At 38.1% G+C, this 26,742-nt stretch overlaps 1 protein-coding gene across 2 annotated transcripts; it reads right to left on the bottom strand.

The window, feature by feature from the left end:
- Positions 1-4,098: 4,098 nt before the first annotated feature.
- N4BP1 (NEDD4 binding protein 1) lies at positions 4,099-24,538 on the bottom strand. 2 transcript variants are annotated; one of them, XM_086469059.1, is made up of 8 exons: positions 24,378-24,538; positions 24,287-24,335; positions 19,805-21,573; positions 12,551-12,681; positions 12,009-12,105; positions 10,149-10,256; positions 7,294-7,401; positions 4,099-5,259 (listed from the first exon to the last, which is right to left on the bottom strand). In XM_086469059.1, the coding sequence occupies exons 1-8, from the start codon at positions 24,536-24,538 to the stop codon at positions 4,923-4,925; spliced, it is 2,760 nt and encodes a 919-aa protein (XP_086325185.1). In that variant the 3' UTR covers positions 4,099-4,922. The 2 variants fall into 2 exon arrangements, with proteins under 2 accessions (XP_086325185.1, XP_086325184.1); XM_086469058.1 differs by having other exon boundaries at positions 24,287-24,538.
- Between the last annotated feature and the right edge of the window lie 2,204 nt (positions 24,539-26,742).

Below are 26,742 nucleotides of genomic sequence, written 5' to 3'. Positions count from 1 at the left end.
ACATCAACCCTGGACATCTGCGTAGGCAGCATAGATGTGGTGAGATGAGGAGGGATTTATCAAGGAGCTCGTTGCTGTGGTGAGGCGTAGCAGTTTGGTTACCACTTCCATCCGCCATATTCAGCAGTATTAGGCAAGCTGTTTTATTCTTGTGCCTCAGTGTCTGTTTGAAAAATGGGAATGATTATGCTGGCCATCTACGTGGAATGTTTTGGTTGATAAGAAACAAGATACTCATAAAATACACTCCTTGGCAATTCTGTAGTTGCTCATGTCAAAGCCCTTCCACATTTTCCATCCATTAAAATCTGAGCATTGTCTCAGATTTATCTATAAAAGGAATGGGAATTATGCAGTAATATTCACGCTATAAATTGACCTTCTGCATGCTCATTCTCTGCGTTAAACAAAAGGCGACTTACAATCATGTTATTAGCTTATCATTAATTAATTAGTATTTTTTAATAGGCAAAAGAACACGTGAGTACTTGCTGCGTAGCCAGTGAGTTACATGCTGCCAATAGGCACTCCCTTGTCCTCAGCAAACTTGTGAATGGACCTATGTAATGTTCCTGTGGGACTGTGTGGAAAAAAACTTGTTCAGTTCTGCAACAGTCTCTTCCTAGAGCTTTTTACCTACTCACATCAAGGTTTTCATTCTAACTTTTTTCAGTGAAGAAAAGCTTTCCCACATACCATAGTATTTTGACAACTTTTAATATTTTTCTTTCTTCATACAAAGTAGCATTAGGAAATAGTATTTTGCAATAAATACAACAGTATATCTCATATTTTGAAACTGATGTGCTTTTTCTCTTCGGTTAAGTCAACTTGTGTCTTCCAAGATGATGTGGGAAAAGGTGCCTGGAACACATAAGGTATTAACGCTGGTAGGAGAAGAAAGCCCAAATACCACACTATGGGACACGCTGGGAAACACAGTATGAAGACACTTGATGGCATTAGCTCAGGTCCAGCAGGAATGACAAGTTCAGCCTCACCATCAGTGCAGGACTTGCTTGCAAAATCATGTCACTCACTGTAAGCTGCTTTTGCCAGCACAGAACCCAATAATATATCTGAAGTTTGAGCTGTCTGGGATTGGAAGCAATGCAGGAAGCAGAGTAGAGAGCTCCAAGATCATTGCTTAGAGCTGGATCCTGGGTCCCAAACTGAAAAATTCAGAGGTATCTGAACTACGCTGTTTGCTACACATGCAGAACTAAACCACAGTTATACATTAGTTATCGCACAGACAATTGCTTGAATGCACTCAGGCGATTATGATATTTTATTATTTTAGTATGGCGCTAGGAAATGATGCATATACCTAGAATTTTGGGGGGTTTTTGTTGCTTATTGCTGGGTTTTGGCACTTTTTTTACTATCACAGGTAAACTCAGGGCTGTTCTGTTCATGTAAAAGTATTTGTATCTACTTGGAATTATGACTATCTTATCCTAGACAACAGGAAAGTTCTGAGCAAGGTCACAGAAATCCTCCTTTACCTTCCCTTTTCAGTGGAAATACTAAGAAATTGAAAGCTGTACTAGCAATATATACCATCTCACAGAAAATTAGTTTATTCTAGGTTATCAGGAACACGCTGGCCTCATTCAGACTTACTGAGCACTTTGTACAGTTGATGAAGGAGAATCACAGACCAACTTTCTTGCATAAAAAAACCCCAAACATATTATCTTTGCCATTAAAAAAATCCAAACAAAAAACTATTCTGTTTGGTGCAAGAAAGCTTTCTTGGTTGCTGTGTTTCATGCAGTGCTATTGCGCACTGAAAGAGGCTGTTTATGGATTTTATGAACAGCCATACTTACAATAAGTAGGCTAACAGGGAACTAAGAACAAGTGAAAATAAAACTGAGACACCAGTGGTTTTGTTCTAAGTGCAGTTGAGATGCCACCCTGGGTGTTCCTCCACCATATGGCATAGCATTGCAACAGCTCCACCCATTTCCCTCAAGGAAAATTCAGACCATACTGGTTATATTTGTCACCTTTGCCACTAACAGAGACACAGTATTTAAAACTTAAAGCTGAAGGGGCAATAGAACTTCAAAAAAGAAAAATAGAAACCAAAGAGCCTTTAGCCTCACTTGGTATAATTTTGCATGAACTTTAGCTGTGACAGCTTGTTTTGATATCCAGCAAAAACCTTCTGCCATCAAAATCAATTAATTTGTCAAGTCTGTCCTCTATCTGTGAAAAAGTGGTAAGATTACAGGTTTCAGATACTATTCACAACCAGGCTTCATGTGTCACGCAAAAGTAATCAGCTGCTACTCTGCTGAACACTTGATGCTACATTCCTCTTTAATTCCTTTCAAATTGGACATTTAGCATAGAAGTGAACAGCACATCAGCATTTACTAGCATGAATATAGGTTCCCTAACTCATGGTAGCTAGTGAAGAGTTTACGTACTTCACCATATTTTCCCACACTAGATAGTAATCAATGTGGTACTTGTCTTTTGCTGCCCCTGCAGTGTCATACTCCAATTTTTATCTTCTTCCTTTCTTGTGACAAACAAATGAAACCAAAACTATATTTCTTTATCTGCACTTCTGTACTGCACAGCTGGTTTCAGTATTGAGTATATTAATATGCAAAGGAGGCATAGAATAGTTTGTACTGCTCTTGACGACCCATTTCCTTGATTCTAGAAGAGCTTATTAGGAATTAAGAAGCTGACCCAAAGTTCCCATGTCTCACTCCAATGTAGAAGTAAGCAGAATTATCCAATTCACCACCAGTGTCCTCCTTGGGATCCTATCGCTGTTAAGTAAAAGCCCTTCACTGGTCATAACCTATTCCCTTACTCTTATCAAAACCATACCAATGCCAATCAGTGACAACAGGCTTTAGGAACCTGCTGAAGTTTTTATGGGGACAAAACCTGGCTATCACATAGCATTTAGTAGGCAAGCACTGCTTCTTGGCAAATACGTGCTGGTCAGAATGACTCTGCCCACCTGACTATTGAAATTGCCCGCTCATTTATATAGGAAAAAAATAAAAATGAAGAATGGTCTATTTGGATGTAGAAACACATTCAAAACCTTTCTTCATCCTCACTTGTATTTTTGAGATGCTATAATAACTGTTCCTAATACTTTTCTTTTGCTCTTGCTGCAATCATCTTTCACCTTATTCCTGTTGAGGGAAGAGTAAGACTTTGCCTTCTGTTTCTGGCTTCACAAGACATATGAAAGGCCCAGGCAAGAAGACAGACTTTCAAGATCCTCATTTCCTCAGTATATTTCACGTCTTTTGCACACAAGCAAGGAGTGAATTCAGAACCCAGGGAACTGGAAAGAAAGCCACTATACTTCTCTAGGGTAAGGCTCAGTATGTCAGAAGTTTAACATGGGCTCTGTAGCCCACATTTTTTTTACAGTCTAATTTGATTTCACTGATGAGAACACAGCACCAGGAATCAGTTAAAAGGAAGGTATAACAGACTTAAGTGTCTACAGAGACATAGACACACAGTAATATTCACTTTGCTCCTGCTCTTAAAAGTGTTCTTATTAAATTATGTTTCTTTTTTTCCACCCTACTTCTGGGATAGATCCCAGAACAGATTGAAAGGGATGGAGCTGACTGTTAACTGCAGTGTATTAGCTCTCCACAAGACAGCATGCCATTTCTCCATAAACAGTATCACATTCTGTTAATAGCTTATCCCAGCATTCAGATTTAGAACAGGCAGGGCAAAACCAAACAGGTAACAGCGCATATTGTTAAAGATACTGAAATTATTCTGAAAGAGTATTGACGGTCAAAAGAATTTCCAACTTAAAAACCAATGTAGGTATCACAGACTTTTAAAGCATCACAATTATCTTCTATTGAGAAGAGTTGTGAATTTACATTTTCTAATTGAAACCTTCCCTCTCCTAACTACTCCAGCACAGTATCTCTCAACCTGAATGAATTTTTCTTGGTTTTCATTCAATGGGCACTAAGATTTTACTCATACATACAAAGCTTCTTAGCTGCCTGTAATATAGAAGGCTGCTTGGTATCCATAAGATGGATAAAATTGTATATTAAATGAATAACACAGTTACCTGTCTTGCATTTAATCTTTCTTTATGCAAGAACGATTATTTCTTTATATAAGAACGAGCACATCAAAATATGTCAGAAGCCTTCCTGTCGATTACAAAGATGCATAACGCCACCTTGCGACAGTACTTCAACAACACACCCCATACAGTGGGCTTTCAAACTGCTGTCCAGAAGACCCTTGGGAGCACACTCTATTTCCAAAATCCATGATGCAGGCTTAAGGAAAGCAGGTTCACACATACACAATGTAAAATTCTTCCTATCTGAAAATATTAAAAGGGTCTGTTTTACTTCCACAGAGAAATATTTCGAAGCTCGTAGTGGAAGAGGTACCAGTAGACCACAGGTTTTCTAAGACTATCTATACTCTAGAAACCAACATGGACAATAGTATCCAACAGGTGCATGGCTTATGTTATAGTAAGTTATGCATGCATCTTGAAAATATACCTGAAACTGTAAGAGTCACTTTTAAGCATCTGACATGATTTTTCCCTTTTGAAGAAAGGTTTTTTTAAAAAGTGCTAACACACCATTTAAAGTGGTAACAGTTCTTTAGAACTGCTACTGCTTTTATAAGCAATTCAAGTGAAGCAGAAGATTTGTTTTCATAGAAAATATTACCACAAATCTGTAGTAGCAGCAGTTTTTAATTTACCAAAAACTGGCATCTATTAGCAACAGAACATACACAAAAAATATCTTTGTTTATACAAATAAAATTAGGTTCTGAATATTCACAGAGTAACATAAAAGAGCAACAATTTTCTTCACATTGATATTCAAAGTTAGTCAGATCAGTTGTGATATAAACCCCCTGTATGATACTCAGTCAAGCACCATGGCAGACAATGCATTAAGATCTCTCATGAATGGATGATCAGCTAGTATTTGATCAATCTTCTGTCTTTGCTCATAATCAGGAAAAATTTTTATCAAGGCTTCTCTTAGCTGTACTGTTTCTGAGGCAGATCTCTGTGGTGGAATTGCTAGACAAGCCTGTATGTTTGTTTCCAGCGGAAGCCATGTTGATGCACGATCACCATGTACTCTGTTTTTAGGCTGCCGACTGCTACTGGTTGGTTTGGGGACTGGTACGAAGAAAGGTGTCTCAGAAGAATATTGTCCACTGCTCTGTAAAGCCTTTTTTGCTGACTGAAAGTCTCTATGGAACAAAATAAAAATGGTGATTAAATTAAGGTAAAGGAGATGCTAGCTCTCTCTCTACAAACACAGAAAAGACAAATGCATAACTCCTACACTGCTGCTCAGCTAGTTACTGATTGGAATCAAATGACAAGCTTTTTTTTCAAAGTGAAACAAAACAGTAGGCGTAACAGTTTTCAATTTGAACCTGGCACAACTAACAACATTAATATTATTTAGGACTAGTTCCAATATGCTGTGAGTACTTACTTGACAAAATACAGCAACAGTCAAAGCTTATTTTATGTAAGTATCAACATCAGTATTATTAAATGGATAAAAAGATACATTGAACACATGTGCACTGACTCAGAACATGTGAAAGTACTGACAGACCAAAGGGGCTTCCAGATGCTCCACAAGACTATTCCTCATCTACTTTTGCTCATGACTGTGAGCTCTGCTCACATTTAGATCAAGGCCTTGTTTCCCTCATGTGATATCCTTAATGGGGCAATGAAGATTTTCAGCAATTTCAGGATCTGAATATTCTTTCAGTAATTTAATTTCAGACTTTGAAAAGTTGTTGCTACTCTAAACTGCTAGCACTACAAAATTTAGGGCCAAGTCTACTTCAGATGCCACCAGATAACACAGAAATGTGAACTGGAACTCATGTTACAGTCTAGATTCCTACCACCAAAGGGAAACTGTATCTAAATTACAGAGCTCTATTTTAAAAGCATTTAGGTTACGACACCTCCCATTACTCAACATGGAAAGGCTCTCTATTGCTTGAGATCATTCTAGTATCTGATCTTATTCCTGGTGCCATTTATGCTTTCTGCATCACTTAACTCACATAGAAAAGTCTCAGGTAAGGAACAAAATTAACTCTTTACATTTCACCTTTTCTTAAAAAAACCTGCCACACACTCCCCAAAACCAAAGCCTAGTTCCAGTTCCAAGTTCACAGATAGGAAACCAAGCTCTTCCTAGATTCTTCTCAAAAGAATCTCTTTCCATATCTACAATCATCACAGTCACCTCTCAGAACACATTCTGTTTTCACTTTATTTTTTTTGGACATAGATGGCTAAAACAGTGTTCCAAATGACATCTTGTAAGGGTTTTGTATTAAGAGCTTGAATACTTTTTTAGCAATTCCTACTGGAGTTCCAGAATCGCACTTCCTTTTTTCAGCCTGTGACCTACTGGTATATACATGTCTCATGTTCCTCAATTGTTTCCAATAGCTGATTTCCAATTACCTCGCTTTTTTTCTAAAAGCTCTCTCAATACTCGTATCATAAGCATTTATAGTTCCTAAACTGGTGAAAGAAGGGAAAAGAGCAACTTGTTTTCTTATGCAAAAGAGCACACCCATTCTCAAGTCTTGGCAGTTAATGCAAAGCAAATTCATACTTTCAATATATGCATATTTAAAAATCACAATGATCTTAAAGGAACAACATATGTTTGTTAATATTTAAAATTACGAATCAAATACAAATGCATTTAATAACAATGCCTCTCAAAAATAACTTTATTAACAGTACATTACCCTCAAGTGTGAAATGAAAAGTCTCTCCCATAAAAAAGAATGTGAGCGTAGAGTGTTTCTTTTGTAGCACCTACTGTCCCACTATCAACGAGTGATCAACCAAGGTGTTTTAAATAACATCACTGTAATTAACAGGACACCAGCTTATCACATACCCAAACCACTGGCAGTTTTGTGTGATGTTAACAGAGTTTGGACCACCTTTGTATGAAGGCCACCACATTCAAACCTCAGGGGAAGTTATTGTCTTACTTATCTTAGTTCTGATAGAGATCTTGATTAGACGAAAATGTCACCAGCAGTTTCTGAACAGACTGAAGTAACAGGAAAAACATGTTTTTGTTAAGCTACTACATCCTACAGTGTTCTTGCTTAATTTTATTGTACCTTTACTATATAGATCTAAAGAAGTGTTCAAGTGAACCAGGAAAACAGTTTACTTCAAATGTGAAATTGTAACAGTCTCAAAAGTGAAAACAGTGCTTATACCTAGAACGGCCTTCACTTCGAAGAAAGTCATCTAATCTGGGTCCATTTCTTCCCAAAGGATCATCAGGAACCATAAATATGTCACCAGCAAAAGTGTACTGCAGCAACCTGCAAGAGAGTTCTTTCAATATTATTTACTAACAATGTATTACACCATCGCTGCCCTTCACCTCTGTAGCACAGGACAAGTTGCCTTAGAGCAGACACTTCACACTGCATCAGGAGTCACTGAAGCTTAACTAGTAACCCATTTCAGATACAACCAGAACACTGAGCTTTTTTCTTCCTTTTTTATTTTTTTTTTTTTTTTTTTTTTTGATTTGACGCAGTTGGAAGACTGGTGGTGCAGACACCCCTGGGCCACATTGTGATGTCAGCACCAGCCATTGTGTTCTTGTTTAATTACAAAATCCAGTGAGCTGGGACAAACTAGTATTTTCTGATCTTGCCTAATGAGGCAGTGAGTTGAAGCGAGTTGGTTCCTTCTTGTCCTGGGTGCAAGTATAGTGAGTTGGAAAGATTTGGCACTCCCTAACCACACCTGAAACGGGGGAATGTACCCGCAACTCCTCCTGCCTGACAATAATAATGGCCACAATGAAAAAAAAAAAAAACACTGATCAAAGTCAATCACCTTACGACCCTATAAATACCAATCTTAAGTGAGGCCCTCTCAGCTCTCTGGGATTGCAGCTGTGACTCGGCATTTCCCTCGAGTTGGGATGCCTCTCAGAGCAGACTCTGACTGTCTGCTGGCAAGGCAGATGAAGGGAAAGACTGTCCACTTGTAAAAGCTGACGAAGGGAAACATGAGTAATTCACTACAATTAGATTTCGTAAAATCCTAAAGGTCATTTGGTATACCAAAAATCTACCATAATCTGCAGAAAGTAAACATCTTAATCATAGGTTAACCTCTGTATCCCTGTGTGTGTATGTGTATAACTTGATTAGAGAACTTTGTTGAATCTTTAATTAAACCACTGCATTGATTATAACCAATTATTGACTGATTAAGCATTGCTATAAAATCATAAATCCGGCTGTAACAGTGTTAATAAATTTTAAATTACTGCTACTTAGTTATATAGGACCCATAATGCCATGTTAAATCAATACCACTGAACTCCCTGTACCCAAACTCTCTTAGACATAAACCACTGACCAAGTCTGGGACTAAGTTTGGATCTAGCCACACCTAGAGTCCTCTCTGAGAAGTTTAGAGAGGAAGGGAGTCCATTCTGAACCTCATGACTCAATGGGAGGGTCCCCTTCATCCTCTATATCTTTAGACATTAACCATTGACCAAGCCTGGGACTAAGATAAGATCTAGCCGCACCTAAACTCCTCTCTGAGAAGGAGTTATAGAGCAAAGAGGTCCATTCTGAACCTCCAAGACTCTATGGGAGGGCGTCCTCACCTCCTTCATTCCCAATCTCTGTGTAAAATCATTCTAGCCCAACTCCGAGTCCATTTTCCTTTGTATATTTCTCCCATGTAGCAAGTAATAGCAAACCTTGCCATTGAACTTTGTTCAGTCACACTTTTACAAATTCATATTAAAAATTGCCTTTTTCCTGGTATCTTTGACGGTGATTTAAGCGACCCAAACCACTCATCATCGCAAAGAGACTGGATTGAAATTCTATAGGTGACTGGAGAAGATCTGGTTGGTCAAACTCCCCTTCCCTGCAAGAATCTTCAACCACATAGCGAAAATGTGTATGTTATCAGAAAGCCACAAAACTAGCAAACATAGCATTAGCTGTTTACAGTTAAGACACAAAGAAGCTTTTTTTCTGGAATCATTTCGGGGCAGGGGGAAATATGCATTGAAGGAAACCAGTTCAACTAAAATTTGTCTGCGATGAGAAAATTTGGTACAGTGGAATTTCCCCAGAAGTAAAACTAATAGCAGATGTTAACACACGCTCTCAAAAAACCACAGACTCAGACTAAGGTGCTAAGTTTTCTTGCTAAAGTTCTGTAGGAGAACAGAACCTGATTTGGGCAGAATTCACTCAAGAAATAGCGTAAATACCTTAATGATTAGTCAGCATAAATTCCATGTTCTCCTAGTTATATTGTGAGAACCAGGACAGTTTTCAATTATTGATTTCATTAGATCTATACAGACCCCAGTTACTGCAGTGGATTTACCCCCAGAAGATATCAGGGACACTGAGGGATTAGGGTGAAATTTGGGCAACAGGAGATCATAACTTAATAGTAAAGTGACCTGATTTAACTGGAGGGGGGGGAAAACCAGTTGCACGGAGAAACTAGAATTCACAGAGAATCCGCAAGATGAAGCGGGGATATTTGCTAGCTAAGCGAACTTATCTAAACCCAAAGGACACTCAACAATTGCAGCAAAATGGCCACAGGGATACTATGTAAGTGTTCATTATTTTGTTTAGCTATGCCGATTGTTGTACTACACTACAGTGTTTGATTCTGAAACCTTAAAAGTGACACTGTATGTCTACATCAGCTATCATGTCTCCTTGAAGAAATGAAATGTAAAACAAGAAAGCCTGTGAGAACAGACCACAAAGCATATACTCTAACACCATGCTTCAGAAGTGATATATCTTGGCTGCTACACCAAGCTCCTGTTCACGTGAGCAACTAATATGTACATTAGAGAATATGAATAATAGGGACATTAGACTACTCAACACACGATTATAAGGCCATGAATCAAAGTGGTAAGACACAGAGAGTACTTTGTTGGGCTCGAACAGAATGGCATGACAGATTAAAAATAAAAAACCCAAAACATCAAGGTAGAGTGCCTGCAACTGTAACTGACAGACATTCTTTTAAGCTTTCAAAGAAATTGAGTAATTACCTTTTTTGAATAATTTCTCTCCAGGCAAGTGATTCTGTCACAAATTCTCTGAAGTTATCATTAGTCACAATAACACCTCCAGTTTTATCAGCAAGGTGTAATAAAAACCTGCAAAATCCATTTCAAAGACCATTAAGATAGTCTGCTTTGCTGAAAATTGTCCAAAGATGTAGAAAACTAAACATTTCACCATCCAAGAGTAATCTATTTGCATGAAACCAGCACTTAGATTACCAGGAAATTACTCTGGTTTGACCCACCATATAACTTTAAACGTTTCAGGTAGCACACATTTATTTAGTGCAGCCGAGTCTTCATGGAAGGCTTTTTTTTCCATTTAAAAAAACCCATAAGCAAAACTCCCCGAAGCCCAAGGGATTATCAGATTTGTAGAGGTAAATGGTTTGCTTTACAAAAAAAATACAGTATTTGTTACACATCCCAACACAAACTTATTTCCATCTGCTTTTTTGCTTAGCATTAATGTTCGTGTTCTGCAAGATAGTGTTACCTGTGCTAGTTGTTCGCTCTGTCAACACTTGTTAACAAAGAGTGCTGTTACCACTTTGTTGTTAAACAAATTATGACAAAAGGTAACTACTGATTTAAGAAAATCCCATGGCGTTTTTAGGCTATCTGAAAACAAGCTCTTTGCCATTTGAAACTATTTTAGCAAAGAGATAATGGATGGTACCCTTTTAAAGAAAAGCGTACACTTTTGACCAAAGTGCAAATATGTTAGCACAACACTCATTTCCACAGTAACCTCAACTGTAAACATAGCGTTTTATATGAAATACAGGGTGTATATAAAATATTAGCGTGTAAACAACTCCAACTTGGCTGCCTTGTACTTTTTTTTATGCAACGTTATTAAGAAATTAGAGCTGCTATATTTTAAAGAGGAAGATAAATTAAGTGCACTCTACTTTATATAACTTTTGCATACCAGGTTTTGCAATAAGGCACACAACTGTGCAATCTAACAAAAATAGGTACGCCTATGATGCAAAAACCTGACAATTTTGTAGTTAGAAAAATAAAATATGAATGATTATTAGTAGGAAGGAAGAAACCAAAATCCAGCAAACTATAGCTAGCTGTAAAACACAATTTCAAAGCTACAAACCGCTCATCCATGCAGAATTAAGAAAGCTGGTTGTGGAAAAAAAAATGAAACAGCATGCCCTTTCTTTCAGCTGTGTCAAGACTGGGAAAATTTGGCAGTTATCAATGCAAGCACTAGGAAACGCCCCCAATGCCCAACAAAAAACCTTAAAGCTTACTGTTGTCTCGTTCACTGACAGATTATCCTCACATTTTGAAGTTGTGCTTTGGCGCTCAAATTAACGTGGAAATTTACTAGTCTACACATTGTTAGAAATACACTGCTCCAAACACACATCTATATCTGTATGCCACAATGGCATCAAGAAAAAGAGAACAAAATAGTACCTGATCAGTAGCTGATTTATGCTAGTGCTCAATTCGGGGATAGACTGATGATCAGAAAAGCATAAAAACATTACTAGAAGACTAATTTCTTCCTCAATGCAAGTGATGACATTTGAAACAGATTAAGCTTTTTTTTTTTTTTGGTTAAAATTGCCATGAAAACTTGCCATTTTCCATGAATTTCTGAAAACTATATGTACACTACTATTATAGAATTACATACAGAAATGTTTCTTAGGGCAGTAAAATAACCTAACAGATGAGGAACTCAGTCTTCAGTTGGATGCACAGCACTGTCTAGACAGGTTGAAGAATCAGCTAAATCAACCACACATGAAGTATTAAACTTTTACAACTATTAGTCAACTGTTTAAAAAATACTTTAAAACTATGTATATTCCATACCTGTCATCATGAGCAGCAATTCTTGCTCCTAAAACCATCCTTGCAGGGGTTAAAGACAATATTCCAACATCCTGGAGCTGTGTTAAGAAATCCTGCTCTGTTAAAACACGGAACAGCTGTTCTTAACAACAAAAGCTTTCTTCTAGGCTATTTATAGATTTGACAATTAGTCTGAGATATAAGCAGCAGAGAAGATGGGCTATTTTTGTACCAGTTAATCTACAGAAAAGACATACTGATATCTGAAGAATTGCTAATATTATAAAAAGGGCAAGGAAGAGGTTGAAACTAGAAATTACAGAGCAAATAAAAACTAAACCAAACAAAGAGGCCTCCATTTATTGCACATCAGTTAGCCTAAACAGCATTTCAGAGTGCCTTGCACTGTATACAGAAACCCCGTTACTCATGCTGACAGTGAGACTGCTCGTGCTTAATGTTTTATGAAGTATTCCTTCTTCATTCATTCTTCATAGAAGTACCTAAAGAAATAGTTACAATGTAGTTTAATAAAGAAAACATCAGGAAACTAGTTCCCTCACCTGTAATGTAAGGATCACGTCTTGTTCTCCACTGTGGAACAAATACGGTAATATTTCTGTGGCCACGTTTCCAAAAATAGTCAACAGCTATTGCAATTCCTCGACAGGAGAAGAATTTCCTTAGACCATGACTGAGGGTGAAAGAAAGAGAAAGGAGATTAAATTCACTAAGAGTTTTACTACTACGAATACAAAGAAAACTGAACAAAACCTTGCAAAGTGAAGCTGGAAGCTGCACATACAGCCTCACCAAAATAAAAGGTAGATGGATGTTATATATGAAGAATCTTACAAAAGGAAAGAGATCTTCAGCAAAAGAAGAGAATGGAAACATCACTTTGCAACTTTATAGCTCAGTCTCCTTTCAGTTTTGTGGGCACAACCGTATTTGAGTAACCAGAAGTGCATTTAGCTTTAAAAACAAGCCAATAGTGATGCTTTCTGAAATCTACTGATTATAGATTAAAATGATCATAATCTAGTATGGTGGTAGTTTCAAATACAGTCCCACTACAAAACAGAACACCTTCGGTTCAACAGTTTCCCAAGGATTACATCTAAGAACTACATATTCTCAAAATAATCTAAGATATTAAGGCCTCCCCTCCCTTCGTTTCAACAATCTGAGCTACCATTTCCAAGCAAAATAATGAAATTTCTCTAAAGAAAGATTTTCAAAACACTGTAGTTTAGTGGTAATTTTTTTTCCCCTATTTAAAAATGTAATATGTTCACTACTTGTTTGTGGAACTCAACTAAATGACTTTCCAGAAAAATCAGCAACTGCCTAATATGAGCAATACAGAGATCAGAGTTGATGACCTTGTGAGGTCCCCCCCAGTCTGAATTATCCCAATAATCCTCTATGCCCATTTAAGACATGGCAGGAAGTCCTACTTTAGCAATTAACTTTCTAACCAGACTCTGAGAACTGAGCTTCTCTGGAGGATAATGGAAGGAGAATCTTAAAATAAAGCACAGAAAACAAAATCAAAGATACCTCTGGAATAAATTCCTACAAAACACCTATTAGTACCTTACATAAGGCTAAATCCTGTTTTCATTCAGAAACCTTCCCCCTTGCATTTTCATAATTAGAGGCTATACTTAGACAAAACAAAGATATACTTAGTTAGAAAAGACATACTAATTCAGAACTGATGGCATGAACAAGCCAAGCACTTCATACAAAGTAGTACTTATTCTGTGTTGAGTTAGATGTTAAGTCACTAGAAAGCTCTTCTCACAAGTGACCAAGTGGTGTTCGTATTTTAAACCAGTCTCCTATTTAATGTGCAATTGTATATTATAAGCCTAATAATAAGCCTTATTAGTTTCGAATGGAATCTTATCTTTAAACCCCTAGTTTAACCTAACAGGAAATCTTCTGAACAGTGTTCTTTAAAACACCTCCATGGAAATATTTTTGTAGCATTCACATATCCTTCTCCAATTTTGTAAACTCATTTTAAAATACGTGTATCAAAATACATCAGGTTCTCTGAATTTGGAGAGTAATGTTTTATGTAGAAGGGCAGAAAACTGAGTAAGCTACATCTGAACTATAAAACGCAAAAAATCTGACTTATTGACAGTTTCTGGAGGAAAAAAACCCCTATACCACCTTTGCCCTAATAAAATTAAGTGTTCTTGATGTCAAGAACAATCAAATAAAGGAATGCAATTGTCACAGAAGAGTTACCGCTCGTAAAATTTCTAGGTCAAACTTAAAATGAAGTCTTCATTCCGCCGCTTTAAGTTACGTATCCTATTCAATAGGATGGAAAACTCTTTTAAATACTTTCACAGCTCTCAATTTGACTTCAAGAGACACAGAGGTCTCGATATTCATGTTGAAAATGATACCTTCTCTATTTGTCCTTTCTCCTGTTTCAGAGCTTTAAACTTGCAGAACTACAGAGAGTATACTGTTATTTAAACGCTTTGATACCTAGAACAGCAACTCTTGATTTGTCCTGTATGATCACAAACTCTGGCTCTGTAGCAACTTTAAAAAACCCCACAAAAACAAGCATGCAAATAGAAGAAATATATTTACCTTTATCAAATAACATGTAGAATTAAGGTGAGCTAGAATATGAATAGATATGTCACTGCTAGATAAACAGAAACACAAAATGCTTTATTTGAGCTAGGTAAACATCTGAAGGACAGCACACAGCACAGACCACAGCAAGGTGGTCTTTTCAAGACATCCATCTCAAAGACTGCATCTGTTCCCCAACTGCCATTGTAAATACTGGTTTTGCCTGTCCCAGTTCTTTGTGAAGACCCTACAAAGGTATGTCTTAAGTTAAACAGATGAACAGAAGCAGCCCAAATCAGCAAGAGGCAGGTTGCTTTCTGGGACATGTAATGTTTTCCCTTTGTTTTTTTTAACTAAATTAAGAAAGGTACACATCATTATTTACAAACAATTCTAGCAAGATAAATTCCATCCAATTACTCTCTCATTCAGAGTTTCTTACACATTTTAATAAGATTTAAATTAAAGTTACCCAACAACTACCTGGATATTTCAGTCTGCTCTGAAAGGCCTGTTCTCAGCACACAAAAAGAGACAATTTTTAAAAATACTTGTCAGCGGCTAGAGTAAACTCTGGGCTTTCTCTCATTCAACAGGCACACTGAGTTACAGCTAGCATTAATATATCAATGTGTTATTTTTACCAGGCTGCATGTGTCAACAGCAAAAATTCTTCAGCTTCTTGTAGTCTTTCAGACTTAAGACACAAGGCAGGTAGTGATTCAGAAGCCCATTCGGTCTTAGTCCAAACATCCAGGCAACGCATTAAGACCTTCCCCGCCAAACACATGACACCCACTGATCAAAAAACCCCAACATAGGCATGGAAGCAGATGTCTATAACCTCAAGGTACCAAGAAGTAAAACTGAAAACAATTCAAAAAAAAATTGAAAACAATTCATCTCTTTCTAAGATGTCAGAAAATAATGATGATTTAGCTAGAAGGAAGCTGCAGAATACCTACATCAAAAAAAAACTCCAGGCCCCCATGCACTGATTATTTTGAAGGACATTTAAATATCTTGATGGTTTTGCTATTTTGAGGCAGTTCTCTGTCTTTTGCTTTTCATAAGCTGAGTTTTCATGTGGTTGAGCAGCAGGCAGCAGATGTTGTATAACCATATTTGGGGACTGTATGTCAATGGTGCCCAGCTACTATGCCTTAGCCTAAGGTGAGGCCTGTGCATCCCAGCTGCTGTGCAAGACAATCCCTTGTGGTATATGAAGGAAACATTAGAGCTTCAGTAATGCACATATATAGTCGATAAACGTACATATATTGCGGGTGTATGCTCGAAGACTTTTTTACCGATAGGGGTACTCAATCAAAAAGAGTTAGGAGACCACCGCCTACAGTAGTCCCACAGTCATCAAAGAGATAAGCAGATGTTCATTTACAATCTTTTAAATTCATTGGTTTCAGATGTGTTTGGTTGTTCTTAATAAAAAAAACCTCAGACACAAAACCCCCCATAGATGAAATATGCAGATGAAAAAATGTCTCTCCATATTAAAAAAAAAAAAGCCATGCAAGAAATACCTCACATCCTCTTTGTGTATTTTCTACACAACCCCAACAATTTGCATTTCTCTTCCACTAATACACATTTGGGAAATAATTTTAAAGTGTTTGGGTAGCTTATGACTCAGTTGTGACTTGCACTTTTACATCACTATTTTCTAAATAACAGTCAAAGCAAACATTTCCTCATTGTTCAAAAACCTATTTACTCAACAAAATGATGTACTTGAATTAAATCAGTACCAAGAGTTATGGATCATGTCAGGCTTCCCCTTTAAAGTCAGCAAGACTAAAAAATGACAGAAAACCTTAACAGATTAATTCAATTAATTCTCCAGTGACTGTCCTGAAAAGTTTTACTGTTGCCAGTCATAAGTGATTACCTCTGGGCTCTTTAACCCAGGAAACAAATTTATAAGGTTGATCATCACCTTCTTAAATTAATGATCACTTGGTCAGAAAGGTTACACCTTAAGAAATCTGACATTCCTTCTCATAAACAGAAGTCGTTACTTAGTTTTACTTTTGACACCTCATCTGTGCTATAGAGACTTTCTGGACTAACTGCAAACATTTCTATACTACTAGGTCCTCGGTCCTTTAACTGCATTTGAAGCTAATCGTCATTAAAAAATGGTTTGTTCTGAAAAACAGTAACCTAACAGGAAAGCGTGCAAATACATAAAAGGCCTGTCAAAAAAAAAAAAACAGGCAAAGTGAGATATATTTGTATATGAATTACATTTAAAACAAAATATTTCGGAATGAAATATATGTCTAGGAATTTCAAGATGTCATCTGGTAGTTTACATAAGTTATCAGCAAATACCAAGGTATCAAAACAGAAATCACCAGGCTAAGCCTGCACATAAAGGGAAGATGGCAAGATTGATTCCCCGATTTGCTAAAAATAATATTAACAGTTCTGCTAGCCCTTCACAAAAACAACAACAGAATTTATTATTTCGGTTCTCAAGCAAAATTCATACGTATTACAGAGAAAAGGGAATTAGAAGTATTTATTACCCCTAACAATGGAGAAAGTTTCGCTATTCCATGAATTTTGCTAAAATGTTTAGGAGCTAAAGTAGATCTTTCATAACCATGAAAGAACAGTATCTAAGTGCATCTTTATCTCTCTGAAACTAGAAGATACATCAATTTTTTCCCCCATCAACATAACTGTATGTACATGCACTTGCAGAGCTACGTTTACAGTTACTTCTGGGAAACGGTACCAGCTTTCAGCTGTCTGAAACATTAAATTCATTTAGGACATTTTAGGACCATTTTCTTATGGTAGATAACATTATAATTTTCTTTTTGCTGGAAAAGTTTATTTTCTTCCCCTAAACAGCATTTAAGCCCATTCTTTTGGGAAGCCTCTTTCATCTAACAGCTGGAAGTAGACGACATAAGATACATGTGTCTTAACCAGTCAGATGTTTTTTTCTCAGCCTAAGAGCATCCTACAGAATTCACTGGGTCACTGTAGTACTCTGGCCTATTCTTAGAAAATATCCTATTCAAGAATTAGTTACAACTAAATACAAGGTAGTATAGTTGATATGAGGCTCTTCAGGATTTCCAGTCTCCAAGGTTAAAATCCATATTTTAAAATAGTTTAAGTGTGAAGAAACACTTATACAGCCTAATCTTTTCTAGGGATACAGATGATCTTTCTCAGAATTACTGTTTTTTTGCTTAAAGCACTCCATTTCGGTTCTGGCAGCAGGGTTTCAGAATGAGAACTAATTTCTGTACTTGGAAGGGTTTAATGCAGAGGACTCTGAATCCACAAAAAAAATCTTTAACAGGAAATTCTCATAATAAGTTTACACTTACTTATTGTTACATTGACGAATGGATCAGAACAATCAGTCAGTTCGTTCTTAAAAACTACCACTTCCTCATTAATTAGAAATACTGCATTTGTCATTGCTCACTTTCATATTCCAAAACTACAAAGAGCCCCATAGCAAACACTGACAAAACCTTTTGACATGCATGCTTGCCAAAATTACTTAGCATAAAAAGAACAACTCCAAGTATCTTCCTGACTAGAGAAGAGCCATCAATTCAAGGATAGTTTTGATGAGACAAAATCAAGTGAAGCACAAAATTTTAAAGATATACAGATTCTAACTGATTTTTGCTATTCCAGTTAAATAAACTTAAAAAAAAATTGTAATTGGCAACATCCTCTAAAGTTGTCTACAATAGAAACATTGAGAAAAAAAAAAGTGCGATTTAGAAGACACTTAAAATAACTGAAAATCCCTTCATCATAGTAAATGAAAAGAGACTTCTTGATCTTTTCAGTATTAACTGTGCCCATTTCATAAGGTTTGTTTGCATGGTGCCTTGTCAGCCAATCTATTAAAATCATCCAACAGCCATATAATTGTCTATTACCATTTGCATACATTCTTTCAGGTATCGGGAGAAATAGGAGACAAGGTGTGTGCATACATACACATGGTTCCCTATTCTGCAAGTTTTATGGGGGGAATGGAATATTTTTGTTGCATGCCCACATTTGCAAAAAATAACAGGATCCAAGCACTAACGTGTAACGTTATCAAAAGACAAATATGTTACTACTATACAAAAACTTCCACTTTTAAATTACAAGATGCTAAAAGCAAAAGTTAAAAACCAAAACACTTAAGTTGATGGTAACTCAACTTCTTCATTAACTGCATGCAAAGCAAATTAAGTTTCATGCATAAAATTACTGTCAACAGAGTGGAGCTCACAAATTACTCCTGACTGAAGTGTTTCATTGAGCTGGAGCACTGATAATTCAAAGTAGGTTGCTCTGAAACAGCACAAATCAGGCTTCAAATTTTACCACTGCCTAATAAGAAATACTGCAGAATTAATTCACTTTTCATTTTGAAACATCTGGTTATCAAAAAGGATCTCATCTACTGCTAACGTATTTCTAGTTTTAGTTTTCATTGCCTATTCTGTTAAAGTTTTTTTTTCCAGATTATTTCAGTATTTGGGCTTATAAATCTGAACTACCTGCTTTTACAAATTTGCAAATTTCTACCAAAGCAGGAAAGCTAAGTCTTGAAAGGCTTTACAGAAAATATTTTCCAGAGCATTGCAATTATCAACCAATTTTTAAGTCAAAATCAAGGATCTGCCTTACTCTATTTTAAGAAATTATTGTATTTGTTCAACTTCAGACTATGTAATTTTTAAACCAAAAGTAAATTCTGCAAGAATTGTTTCACGATAGAATATTGCACAACCACACTGTTTTAGCTAGATTTGTGTACTGAAGTGTCATACAGCGCACCTGCTAAAAACTTCTGAATTTCCTTCTATGCACAGTATCTCAACAAAGAATAAAAACTCCAAACAAGTCAGTCATAAAAGTGAACGCTGTCACTAAAGAGAGAATAAAAACTTTCAAAATTGCTGTGTGTTGGAAAGTAAAATGGCTACTGTCAATCTCACACAATTTTTCATTATCAAGCCTTACCACAACTTACCAATGCAGCCATTACCAGCAGCTGAAAAATCTTGCTCTGTACATGGACTGTCAGTCACCAAAAAGCTAGCTAGCTAGCAAAAACTTTACACATGCCACAGTAAACTCTCAGTCCCTATTTAATTTGAAAGCTCATTGAACTTTATTAGAAAGAGAAAGCTGAAAAGAACAATACTTACGATATGGCAACGTTGCTTCCATCAATAATGACATGTTTCAAATATGGTTTCCCAGGTTCATTTGTCAACTCCAGTCTGTATGGTTTTTTCAGAGATTCCAAAAATCTTTGAACTCCAGTAACTGAAGGATCAGGATGACGTCTGTGTGGTCCCACCGTGTCTCTATGAGGACTTGAAGGATGTATTTCTGAAGACAATACCTGGTCTGGGACAGGATTTTCAGAATTTGATGTTTGAGAAAGGCACTGGTTGAGAGCTCTCACTTGAGAAGAGCTGCAGTGTCCTAATTGGTCCTCAAAAACAGGATGACTATTCTGTACAGTTGAGGGCCCTGCAGATTTTTGCTGAACTTCAGTTTTAGTCTTAGTTGAGATATGCTGTACATCTGAGCTCCCTCTGGCTACAAAATCAACATCTTTTAGAGCTCCAGCTTGTATAGTGCTGAAAGTTACACCGTCATCGGTTTCTGTATCACTTGACCTTGAACTATGATTCTTACCAGGGCAATAAATGTCTCTTTGTTTATAGCATATAGCTGAATTTTTACTGGAAGAAGAAGCAGGTTTGCATACCAACATATGCATTTTATCTTCTGCATCAACTTGCATGCTTGGTGAATCTCTTATTTTGTGATATTCATTTTTTGCCCCCTTTGAAGTATGACTGGATTTAAGTGGACCTTTATTGCTAGAAATGCCTTTGTCTTCTAGCTTTTGTGAATTATTTGCGTTACTTCCTAAAGGAGGATTGATAGTTCTAGGTTTTTGAGATGACTGTTCGTGTTCTTCTTGAAATTTTAAATTTTCCTTTTCAATTTCTTCTAGCAATGTTAATGGTTCCACAGATTGTCCCAGGATACCAATAACTTTTTCTACAATATTTTGTGAATAGCCCATTGTTCTGAAAAAGTTCACAAGAATCTTATATTCCATTTCCTCACTGATATCATCCCCTTCTTTAAGGCAATAACTGGGATCACCCGATTCACTGCAGCTATTCGAAAGGATATCAACTGCATCACTGTCTAAATGATTACTGTGAGAAGCAGATTTCACTTCCTGATCATTTTCCAAAGAGAATTGCTTTTTAGGGAGCCTTTCCTCATCATCAGAAGATCTTCTTTTACATGACTGTCTTTCTTTAGACACCACTGCCTCTAACAGAGGCACAACATTTATGGGAATAAAACTTGTTTCAGGAGCATCAGAAAAGACAGTGTCCATCTGCTTTGTAAGCTCAGTTACAGGTGTGCCAGCATTGTTTCTTGCTTCCTCACCACCTGCTCTTCCATCTCTGTTTGTAGCAATTACTTTGGAGGCTTTGTTCTCTAAAAGTTCTGTTGAGCTTTCAGAACCTGTAAGATCTATGATATCGCTCTCCACTTCACAACATTCAGTTTGTGTGAGAGCTAGGAGTTCTCTTTTTAGTGAGCTAGGCAAAATCAGTAAATCCATTGTATATTTATCTGCGTGTGCTTCCACAAATTGTCTGAACTGCTTTTTAATCTCTGACTCATTGTCACTTAATAAGCTTTCATTATTCTCAAAAAGCTTCACAAACTGCTGAACATGACTTTGAGCCATAACAACAGCTTCTGCACCCCCCTTAATACTGAGCAATCCTATTTCCAGCACTGTTATATCAGCACAGGTATCCTGAATAAGACTGTTGAGAAACAGGCTCTGTGCACCAACAAAGATGCAGTGCATGTCCTTTGGGTAGTACTCCTTTTCTTCTAGTTCAGGTTCACAGAGTCCTTTAATATACTCCTAGAAGGAAAAAAGAGACAGCAGAGTGAATATTTGTGAAAAGCTAATATATAAAGTTGGTTTTGGTTAGGTCAGTAATGGACAAGTACATTAGAAAATAAAGCCAACTTAGCATAAGAAATGCGAGAAATTAAATCCTGCCAGTAAACTGGGTAATAGAGATAAACCACAGATATCTGAAATGATTTTTAAATAGATCTCACAGAAGGCTAACTTTCTTTTATATCCTATTGTTAATAAATAAGTTTACTTGAAACTAATAGTAACAGAGTATTTAAGTTGTAGTTCAAACAGTTTAAAAGACAAGTCAAAAGAGATTTATTTTCCCATCCCCATTCTTTGGTCAATGAGAACATAAGCTTCACGAACAAATATCTTGCACTAGAGAATTCTACCTAGTCCATAAAACTGAACTTCTAAAGACAGTTTTCAAAGAAGATTTCCAAAGGCTCAACACAGCAGTAGCTATCCTACATTTTTAACTTGTTATTATGCGTTACTTATTCCATACTTGCTACTCATGAATCAATGACATTGATCCTGTGGCATGGCACAACACGTAATCACAATAGTATCCACTAAAAGATACCATATAGAAAAAAAAAAACCATGCTAAACTGAAACAAATAACAGAACCACTATCTGGAATCTGATAGAATCCCTTATTAACCAAATAAAATTTTGTATTTTAAAACTACAGCTGCCAGAGAACCTACTTGCAAAAGCTACATAACACCAAAGAAAATCACACACAAAAAGCTCAACAACAAGCCAGCTTTCCACATAAGGCTTTGAAATTCAGTAGTTTGAAAAAAGCAGATGATACTGACAAATGACTGAGAAAACTCCAAGCTCCAGATAGTTTTGGGTTCCAGAAGTTCAGGGTTTTAATAGATTTAAAAAAAAAAAAAAAAAAAAAAATCCCATTGCTATTTCTGCCACCTAGAAGTTACTATAGGTCAATTCACTATACTACTGTTTTAAATGTGTCAGAATTGAGAACTCTCAATGTAGTATACCATTTCTTCTTTCAAATAGCATTATTTTTCCCCAAACTGTCTCCCTCTATGCTTAAAATCCTGCAACGTAGCAAAAGCAGTTTCTAAGCTGCAATCATTATATTTGCAGACTCCCAAGTATACCAAATTAAACTTCTCTTTTAAATGGAACTGAAAACCAATACAAGGTAATGAATAACGTAACACATCTATCATCTCTTTGAGTTATATCAGCACAGGTTATCAAGGCAGCCTGCTTCAAGACCACATTAGCACAAACTGCTTCTGCAACAAAACCCACAGGATTATTTTTCATGCTTTAGTCATCATATGACTGCTTTTACAGAGCAACAGGACAATACCATAATTAGAAAAAAACGATATTCAAAATCTGGGGATTTTTTTTCCATTTACTAAGCAGCACTTACGAATGAACACACTGCATGTGATCAATGAATTCAAACCAAATTGCTTCACCAAAACTTTTAAAGGGAGTCAATAAAGATGTGCAATTGTTTGTACTGTCAATAATCCCTCCAGATAGGGTCTGAAAACAGCTCGACATATCAGGGAGGTCAAGTCTCGCATACCCTCAAAAGTATTTGGAGTAAGAAATATTTTGTATGTTATTAGGAAAAGCAGCAATTAGAAAACAGAAATCTCATGCTGTTTGTTTCAGACTTTAATTTTTTGGAAAAAGAGAAAGTTGTGCTGCAGCTGCCTGGAGAAGAATAGCTGTTTACACTACCTGTAACAGTTTCTGGAGTCTCTGAGCCCAAATATATAAGCAAATTGGTTTGGACTCAATTTTAGAGTCAAACAATTAAAACCCCTCAACATTCATAGTATTTTCCTTATAAGTTGTATACATTACACAGTTAAGGAATCAAGTTTTTGAACAGCAGCTACCAGGTCCACTATGAATAATGTTTATTTCATGATTACTGCTGAGTCCCCCCAAAGGTTAGCTGTATAAGAGCTGTAACAAAATAATTGTGTAAAGATACTTCACAGCAACTACCGTCACAGCCACAAACAGCCTAGACGGCTCACTCTTAACATATTTAGTGTCTGGTTAAAAAGGAAGCTTTCTGCTCCAGCAAACAGACTGGTGAAGCAATCTGGGCCTACCAACATTTACACTAAGGAAATATTAGCTCTGTTAAGCTGTTAGTGATGGCTTTGCTAATAAGTTTCTAAACGGCACGGAATAAGTCTGTGAAGCAACTGTGAAACATGGCAACACCCAACCAACTCCGAGGAATTTCTTGACTTCAAGAAGAAAAAGGAGCGCGATACATTCGAGAAGAAAAATCTCGCTTTAAAACAAAAATTGGCCCATTCTCACAGGTGTTAAAACCCCTCACGCAGCTGCGTGTAGCCGGCAGGAGTATTTCACAATGTGGTGACCATAACGCGCCCTGCAATACCGATGAACTTTGCACTTCTCAGCTCAATTGTTTCTCTCTATTCTCTACGCCTATGTCAATACCGAGACACCCTGGCACCTGGAACACACCTATTTGCCCAGGCAGGACCGCTTCTGCTCCCTCGCGAAGCACTGCCTTTTCCCCAACCCTTTCTTCCTCCTACCCGCACGTAGCGGCCCCGAGCCATGCCCGGGGCGAGCGGGGCCCTTCCGTGCGCAACCGGTAACCGAGGCCCAAACAACACGGCCGGGCACCGCCTCCCGCCCTGCCCCCAGCCCCCCGTACCTTGGCGCCGCGCACAGCCTTCCCATCGCCCGCCAGCTGCACCCAGATCCTGGCGGCGGCGGGGGGCGGGCCCGGCGGCGGGATGGCGGGCCGCCAGTCCCCCTGCGCTCCCAGCACGGCCAGCCGCACTGCGAACAAGTCCTCGATGCGGCTCCGGCTACCTTCCAGGAGGCGGCTCTTCTCCGCAGGAACGGTGAACTCATCCACACCCGGCCCCGGCTCGGAGCCGCGGGCTGCCCACCGAGTCGCCATCAGCGCCGGCCGCGCCGCTCCGCGCTCCAGCCTCCCATCCCGCCGGGCCCCAGGACAACAACACGGGGAATCCCCAGGCTCCCTCCGCCCGGCCCGCGGACGTCATGGACCCGCGACAACAGCGCCGGCGCCTCCGCCCCACGCCAGGAGGCGGGGAGCGCCTGTCCGTAGCCACGGCGCCATCTTTAGCACGGGCGGCGGAAGCGCTGTTCGCTCGGCCGGGCTTCGCCCGGCCTGCCCAGGGGGTGGCGGCGCGTGGCGGGGCGCGGAGCGCTGCTGGAGGCCGAGCCGCGCGCGTCGTGCGCCTCCTCTGGCTCGCGGTCTCCTCTGCAGGCTGGCGCGTGCCTGCAGCCCTGCCCAGCTGCCCCGAGGGGAGGCGGGCGGCGCCCGGCACCGTCCTGGCGCGGCGGTCTCTCCCGCCGGGCAGCCTCCCGCCGGCCGCGCGCGGGAAGCCTTCTTCCTCAGGGCCCCCCGGCCCCCGAGGCCGGCGCTGAGGTGCTGCTGGCACAGCTGGGTTCTGTGCCGTCCGCCAGCGTTTCTTTAAAAAGAAATGTAAGTGGTATCCCTTGTGGTCGTAGGGGCAGAAGTGTAGCCTCTAGCCCCACGCCCTTAACTCTGATAGCTCGGAAAACAAAGAGGACACGTTTTTACTCAAAAAAAAAAAAGTCTTGAAATGAGACGTGAAGGATAAGATCAGTTCTTAAAAGTAGCTCTGGGACTTCACTCGACTTTTGAGTCCTTGGAGCTGACGATACTGACCAACTGTTGTGCGATGTATCTTAGTTTCTTTCATCTCTTCCCATCCTAGACCCAGGCAAACATCTCCCGAGTTCCCCCTAGACTGGTTGTTTCCCGCTTATTTTGTCTATCTCTTCAGCATCACTTGTGAAGCTGGTTTTTAGTAGCTGTTCATTAAGTATAGCCTCCTGAGGGAGGAGGAATATTTTATGGTTGTGTATCTAAATGTATATATTTTGTTTTAATCTATTTATATGTTACACCAGGAAAGGATTAATATAAGAATATAAAATATAATTTTTATAAAAGCACTTGTATCCCTGTTAAGAAACATCTTAACCAAACATTTTAACCAAACAAGAGTTTGCAGTTCTTAGCAAATCAGAAAATCACGCTAAATGCTCACATCCAGGTATAGCTATATACATTTCCCTATCTGAATCTGAAGTGTTATGTCTTTAAGTCCAATATAATTTTTTCTGTGGCATGCTAAAATGGAAAAATTTACATCTGTGTCCACAGGTTGTGTTTACACACATACATGCATTCTGAACAGGATAGGGTTTGGAGGACGAGTGTCATGTTTGAGAAAGATGCTGTACTTCCCTGAAGACAATTTTTTTCTGGTTTTGTTGTTTAGACATTTGAATTTTGCTTTCCTATCAAATTATTCTACAACATTCACATATAAGAATGTAATCTAACGTTTAGCCAGGCAATTTCTTGAGGTGATTGGTGCCATCAACTGTTAAAATGTAGTCATTGCAGCCATTGTTGCATTGTAGTCATTATTAATTACAAATGAAATTGTAAGCAGGGAACTTTATAATAAAAATTAAATTACCAGCATTTTGGGTTTCAAAGTACCATTAAAAAGCTGAAAGAAAATGCTTTCATTTCTGTCTAATGTGTCAGCACAGCCTTTTGGAATACCTCAGGATAACTGAAAGCTTAGTCTTTTCTAAACAGGATACATAAAGCTTGGTGCTGGGTATATTTTCTTGTGGTCTGTTTTGCCATACTGTGTGTTATAAAACTTGGTCTCCGTGCTGAGTTTATTGTAAGCTGTATAATTCTATATGTATCCCCTATAAATCTGTATTCAAAGGCCATTTACAGCATTATAATGGTCTGAAACTGATCTCAAGGTGGTCATTGTCAGCATGAATGGTTTTGTAAGACTGTGACCCAGTCTGCTGAGGTTAGGTAGTACATGATATTGTAACATCCAAGACAAACTAAAGCCCTTTTGAAGTGGAAAACACCAACGCTATTGAAAAGGTTTACTTGTGTTTACAAACATGGCTCAATTATTAAAACAAGCTGGAACTTTCTCCCTGCATTGTTGTGACTCAGACTAGAAAAAATATTCAGATATAATAATTTTTTAACTTAATTTTTTTAGTGGCCATTTGAAACTGCAGCCTGGACTTAATCTTCCCCATACTCAGGTGAAATTGCAGTCC

The sequence above is a fragment of the Leptosomus discolor genome, chromosome 8 (assembly GCF_034619465.1).
Source record: "Leptosomus discolor isolate bLepDis1 chromosome 8, bLepDis1.hap2, whole genome shotgun sequence".
Taxonomy (NCBI): domain Eukaryota; kingdom Metazoa; phylum Chordata; class Aves; order Leptosomiformes; family Leptosomidae; genus Leptosomus; species Leptosomus discolor.
Note: the sequence above shows the minus strand (reverse complement) of the source record. Positions and strands in the feature narration are given on the sequence as shown.

Bases quoted from the DNA above. Each gene is read 5' to 3' on its own strand.
- N4BP1 (XM_086469058.1), bottom strand. From the start codon at position 24,538: ATGGCGACTCGGTGGGCAGCCCGCGGCTCCGAGCCGGGGCCGGGTGTG. The intron at 12,682-19,804 runs GTAAGTATTGTT...TTTCACCCTCAG, and splicing joins GGAAGCAACGTTGCCATATC to TCATGGTCTAAGGAAATTCT. The intron at 10,257-12,008 runs GTATGGAATATA...TGGATTTTGCAG, and splicing joins ATTGCTGCTCATGATGACAG to GTTTTTATTACACCTTGCTG.